The sequence below is a fragment of the Myodes glareolus genome, chromosome 26 (assembly GCF_982192425.1).
Source record: "Myodes glareolus chromosome 26, mMyoGla1.1, whole genome shotgun sequence".
In the NCBI taxonomy this organism is placed as follows: domain Eukaryota; kingdom Metazoa; phylum Chordata; class Mammalia; order Rodentia; family Cricetidae; genus Myodes; species Myodes glareolus.
In genome coordinates, this window is record NC_142051.1 from 11,264,137 (window position 1) to 11,269,173 (window position 5,037).

The 5,037-nt window shown below is 59.0% G+C and overlaps 1 protein-coding gene across 1 annotated transcript; it reads right to left on the reverse strand.

The window, feature by feature from the left end:
* Positions 1-338: 338 nt before the first annotated feature.
* Marchf9 (membrane associated ring-CH-type finger 9) lies at positions 339-4,250 on the reverse strand. The gene is made up of 4 exons (XM_048418375.3): positions 3,317-4,250; positions 2,142-2,297; positions 1,437-1,629; positions 339-1,199 (listed from the first exon to the last, which is right to left on the reverse strand). The coding sequence occupies exons 1-4, from the start codon at positions 3,671-3,673 to the stop codon at positions 865-867; spliced, it is 1,041 nt and encodes a 346-aa protein (XP_048274332.2). The 5' UTR covers positions 3,674-4,250; the 3' UTR covers positions 339-864.
* Between the last annotated feature and the right edge of the window lie 787 nt (positions 4,251-5,037).

Below are 5,037 nucleotides of genomic sequence, written 5' to 3' on the forward strand. Positions count from 1 at the left end.
ATGGCGGCGAGTCCAGAACCCTTTTCCACCACTACCAATTTTCTTTGTACTGGCATTTAATCCATCCCTCATTTAGCCTCATTCCAAGTCTATGAGGTAGATGAGGAAAAAAGATCAGATTTTTTTCTAAGTCATATAACTCACAGGTGTCAAGTCCACCTTCCTCCACTACCTCGAGCACTGCCACCTAGCAGCCAGCGTGAACTATTCGCCAGCAAGCAGGGGTTCCTTCTCCAGCTACCAATGTGTAGCCACACTTGGACTCCGAACCTGTGCTGAGGAGCCTCCCCACACCCTCCAGCCTTCAGAAAAGCCCCCACGAGAAAGGAGTCTCCACGTGCGTATAAATGATTCTTTATGCCCTTCCCCCATGCAATGGGGGGGTGGGGCAGGGGGAAGTCCCCCGCCCTCATGCAGGGAACGGGAGGTCAATGTTTACTAGTCTTATTGCCAGATGCCCTGTGGCCGTGGGGTGGGGAATGGGGGTCTACAGCCCCTTGTGTTCTGGCATTGGTCTCCCTTTACCAAGTCACCATGGTGGAGCCAGGGGACTGGAGGCCCTAGAGCTGAGGTAAAGATGGTTCTCTCCAAGAAGAAAAGCTGCTTGCCCGCCTGCCTGCTGGCTGGCCATCCTCAAGATGAGCACGAGGTGGTGTCGGTGGGAGCTGGAATGTCATCCAGGTGTCTCTACTCTGTGGGCAGTAGAGGCCAGACAATTTCTCCAAGCTTGAGGCTGTCCACAGAGATCCTCAGTGGTGGGGCCGCTGTGCCCCAAACACCTTGTTTAGGTCGTACCTTCAGCAGCCAGGAGAGCTCATCTCTGGCTGCCACTCTGAGTTGCGATCCCTGCCCCTGGAGTCCAGGTCAAACTGTAGTGACCCTCATGACAACCTCTCGACCAGAATGAGAGCTGGAACGGGCATCCGGTGGCCGCAGCTGTCCAAGGAGATGCAGGATTGTATAACCACAGCGCTGAGGCAAGAGCGTCCGCATGCGCTGGGCAGCTGGGGGCCGGCTGGGAGTCCCAGCCGGGGGGCTGGTCCGTGAGGTCCTGGGGCCTGGTTTCCCTGCTGTCCCTCCCCCTGCATCTCCTCCTATGTCCTTGGTCTTGTCGTAATTCAGGACCTTCCACTGTTGGTTCACTGCTTGCCAGCGCTTGAAGATGCGGTAGACGGAAGAGCCTTCGTGAACGATGAGGCCTGAACAGGAAGGATGAGAAAACCAGGGTGAACCGCTGCCCACATACAGGCCACGGGTCCATGAGCATTCATGTCTGCAGACTGAGAAGACAGAGCCGCAGAGGACGGCCCCAGGATAGCCCCGACAGTCTCCAGGGGTGGGGTTAGGACTATGAAACTGAAAGATGGGCAGGGAGTCAGGTGAGTGAGTAAAGGCGATGCTAAGCGGGTAGGGGGCGAGCTGGGAGGTGTCCTCACCTATGCAGACGACATCCATGAAGCCGTACATGCCGTAGCAGATCTGGAAGAGAAGATCCTGGCGCTGCCACTTGGCTGAAGGACTGAGCGAGGACCAGATGAGCCAGGAGATGCTGGCGACGAGGAACAGTGAGCCCAGAACTATGGCCGCAATCTGGACCTTCTCGATGACAGTCAGGGAGATGGCCTGCCACTGTTAGGGAGAAAATGCTCCAAAAAGTCACAGGAAGGGATAGGCAGCAGGGCAAAGAGAAGACTCCAGAAGCTTCCCTAAACCCCAGGCAGGATTAACAATCTGTCTTCTCCATACGGCGGTCTAACGTAAGCTGAGACAACTAGTCTAGCTTATTCTAGAAAGGCACGATTGGACAAGAGCTTTGAAACCCAAACATATACATTGGCACTCCAATCTTAATTCCATCTCTTACTAGTTGAGTAATAATTCTAAGTGAGTCAGTGCCTGTGTTTCTAAAGACAGACATAATCATGGTACCCAGTTAAAAGAGTTAATATACAACAAACAGCACACAGGAAACAGAGTACATCCACTATCATCGCCAACATTATCTTTTCCCTCCCTGTCGCTCTAAGGTCCTTAGAATAGCGCCAGAACAGTATCTTGGAAGGCCATAACGGTGGAGGGAGAAGGCTTTGGGAAAACAGCAAATAAGATGAACCATTCTGAGTCCTCTCCGAGCACCTCACCTGCAATGGGTTCTTGGTGCTGATCGCCAGGACCTGGTACTTGAAGTAGCAGAGTTCACAGCTCCAAGAGCCCCTCTCACTGATCCAGCGGATGAGGCAGGGCTGGTGTGTACAACGCACTGAGCCGTCACAGCGGCAAGGACTCAGGAGCTCCCCCTGGAGGAAGAGAGGGGAGGGCCCCAGTCAGCCATCATCACCCGGACCCCTTCTGCTGCACTCCTGGAGAGGAAACCGCTTGCTTACACTACTACATTTAAGTGCTCCGGCTTTTAACCCAAAGCAGGGTTAAGAAAGAAGCAAAGAAGCTATGGCTGCAGTGCAAAAGTAAGAAGTCAGAGCTCAAGAAAAAACTTCTGCAACCAAAAGGATTCAATTTGGGGTGGGAAGGAAGCCCATTCTCCCCTTGCCTAGAAACTGCAAAGGTGATTATGATAGCCTAAAGAGACGAGACGACCTGTCCCTAAGGATCTGGAGGGAGGGGAGAGTCAGCGGCTGAGCTATGCCTTCCTTCACCCACTCCACTTCCAGTATATAGGCCTGGTGCCAACTGGGATGGATAAACCGATCGTAGCTTCCACACTACAATGAGGAGACGTTCTGCGGTCAAGAGTGGGACATGGTCCCTTTTAGTCAAGCAGTCATTTCTCACTGCACAGGGACGCCCTCCGGTACTATCCCGGGACAACTTTACCTATAAATTTAAACAAAGAAGGCTCTTTAGAATGAAGTGGAAAGTTGCAGGATGGGAGCAAAAAGTGCCTCACCAGAGGAGAGACTGAGTGAGGCAGGGTCCTGGCAGGCCCCTCCTCTCAAGATGCGAACGAATGTACTCTCCTCTCGGCCTACCTCGGAAAAAATGGGCTCCCTCAGCTAATGGCGACGACCCTAAGGTGAGGTGAGCAGGTGCTAACAGCTGTTCCTGATAATGGGTGACAGAGATCCTGAGCCCTCCTAGGAGAAAGCCCCACCCCATCCTGGGAGCCCCCGACTCCCCCTGCCCCAATCTTGACACACTCCAGCAGTCTCCAGACAGGCCAAGCTCACCCCACTCCCACTCGGGGTCCTGGGTCCCGCCCAGCTGCCCCAGGCCCCGCCCCCTGCTCCGGTCTCCGCGGACACCCCAGGTGCGCGCCCCCACCCCTCCCCGCCCAGCCAGGTGCTCGGGCGAGCCTGACCTGCTCCGGGCCTTGGAAGCAGATCCTGCACTGGGGGGTTCGGAGCCCACTGTCCAGGCTGCTGCTGAGCGACAGGGCGTCCAGCGCGCCTGGGGGCGGCGGCGGCGGCGCGGGCGGCGGCGGGGGTCCGGCCCGCGGTTCCTTGTCGCCGGCCAGGCCCCGGGCCCGCGGCTCCGACCCGTAGTACTCCTCCTCGTCGCCGTCACCGTCCCGGGCGGAGCAGCCAGCGAAGGGCGCCCAGCCGCAGCCGCCTCCCCCGCCCCCCCGGGGCTGCGGCTCGGCCCGGGGCCGCCCCCCGCCCGTCAGCACCAGCAGCTTCAGCTCGTTCAGGAACATGCGGAGCCGAGACTTGAGCATCGTCCGGGCACCGGGGGGCGGGAGGCGGCGAGCGAGGGGGGCTCCCGGGCGGCGGGGGGAGGGGCGAGGACAAGGCCGGGAAGGGGGCGCGCGCGGGAGCGCCGGACCGGGCCGGGGTCTCCGCGGCCTGCAAGCGCCGTTCACTGCTGCCACCGCCGGGGCTCCAGGGCTCGCGGGGCCGAGAGGGCCATCAGCCCGGGGATGGCAGGGTGGACAGGCATGGCCCGAGCAGGGGCAGGGGGCGGGGAAGGGGCTCAGGGTGCCGCGCCCCGCGGGTCTGGGTCCGGAGCCGGCCGGGCGCCGGGGCTTACGCGCCCCGGTCCTCCTGCGGCGGGGCCGCCCCCCATCGCCGTCCTCCCAGCCCCAGTCCCGCTCCGACTCCCGGATCCGGCTCGGCTCGGCCCGTGCGCTCGGCGGTGGCAAATGGCGGCTCCTTCCGGCGGCGGCGGCGGCGGAGACCCCCCCGGAGCGGCGGGCGGGCGGGGCGGGAGCCGGGGAGCCGGTGAGGGATGGAGGGAGGGGTGGGGCGGGGAGGGGGAGCGGAGGAGAAGGGGCCGCGGCTGCGCATCCCCGCCCTGCCCAGCACGAGCAGGTGTCCCCAGGGGCGGGGCGAGTGTGCGAGACAAGGAAGGAGGGGAGTGGCTAAGGAAGGGGAGTGTGTACCCTGGTAGAAGAATAGGTGTGTGCGCGCGCGGGTGGGCGTGAGGATGGAAGGTGAGTCGTCGGAGGCTGCAGGTGTAGCGAGGCCCAGAGGTGTGTGCACAATGGGAGTGTGCAGAGAAAGAGCTCCGCAAGGGGTTAGAGGTGTGCGGGCGTTGAGTGGGCAGGAGATGGCCCCTAGTAGCACACAAGATGGTAGAGGGTGCCGGGTACGGGACCGTAATATGGTGATGTGCAGGAATGGAATCAGAGTGTGTGAGACACGAGCGATTGATTCTAATGTGTGAAGGTGGTGAGTGAGCAGAAAAAGGAATGCCAAACGGATGGGCGTGTCTTGCTTGATGCCCCCCTGCCCTCAGCTCCACTACTCTAGAGTGAGTACCACACATACACGCGCAAATCTTTGTTTCAAGTTGACCCCTAGAGCTACTACCAGCCTATCATTTTTTTCTCCCGGCTTTATGTTTACACCTTCCCTCTCAGCCTCTTTGTGAAGCTGAAGGAAAAAGGATTCCCCGGGAACCCACTGGGTCAAAGACACAGAAGAAAATTAATTAGTAAAAGAGTAATTAACAGAGAAAGGAGGGAATGAGCAAGTAGAACCAGGGACAGATTGCCACGTTAAGACTCCTCAATGGAAAGTGGTAGCGAAGACAGTCATGTTTGTGCAAAACATCCAAGTGCTTTGGGTGGACCAATGAATG

Coding starts and splice junctions, on each gene's coding strand:
- Marchf9 (XM_048418375.3), bottom strand. CDS start 3,673: ATGCTCAAGTCTCGGCTCCGCATGTTCCTGAACGAGCTGAAGCTGCTG. Junction 1,630..2,141: donor GCACCAAGAACCCATTGCAG/GTGAGGTGCTCG, acceptor TCTCCCTAACAG/TGGCAGGCCATCTCCCTGAC. Junction 1,200..1,436: donor CATGGATGTCGTCTGCATAG/GTGAGGACACCT, acceptor CTTCCTGTTCAG/GCCTCATCGTTCACGAAGGC.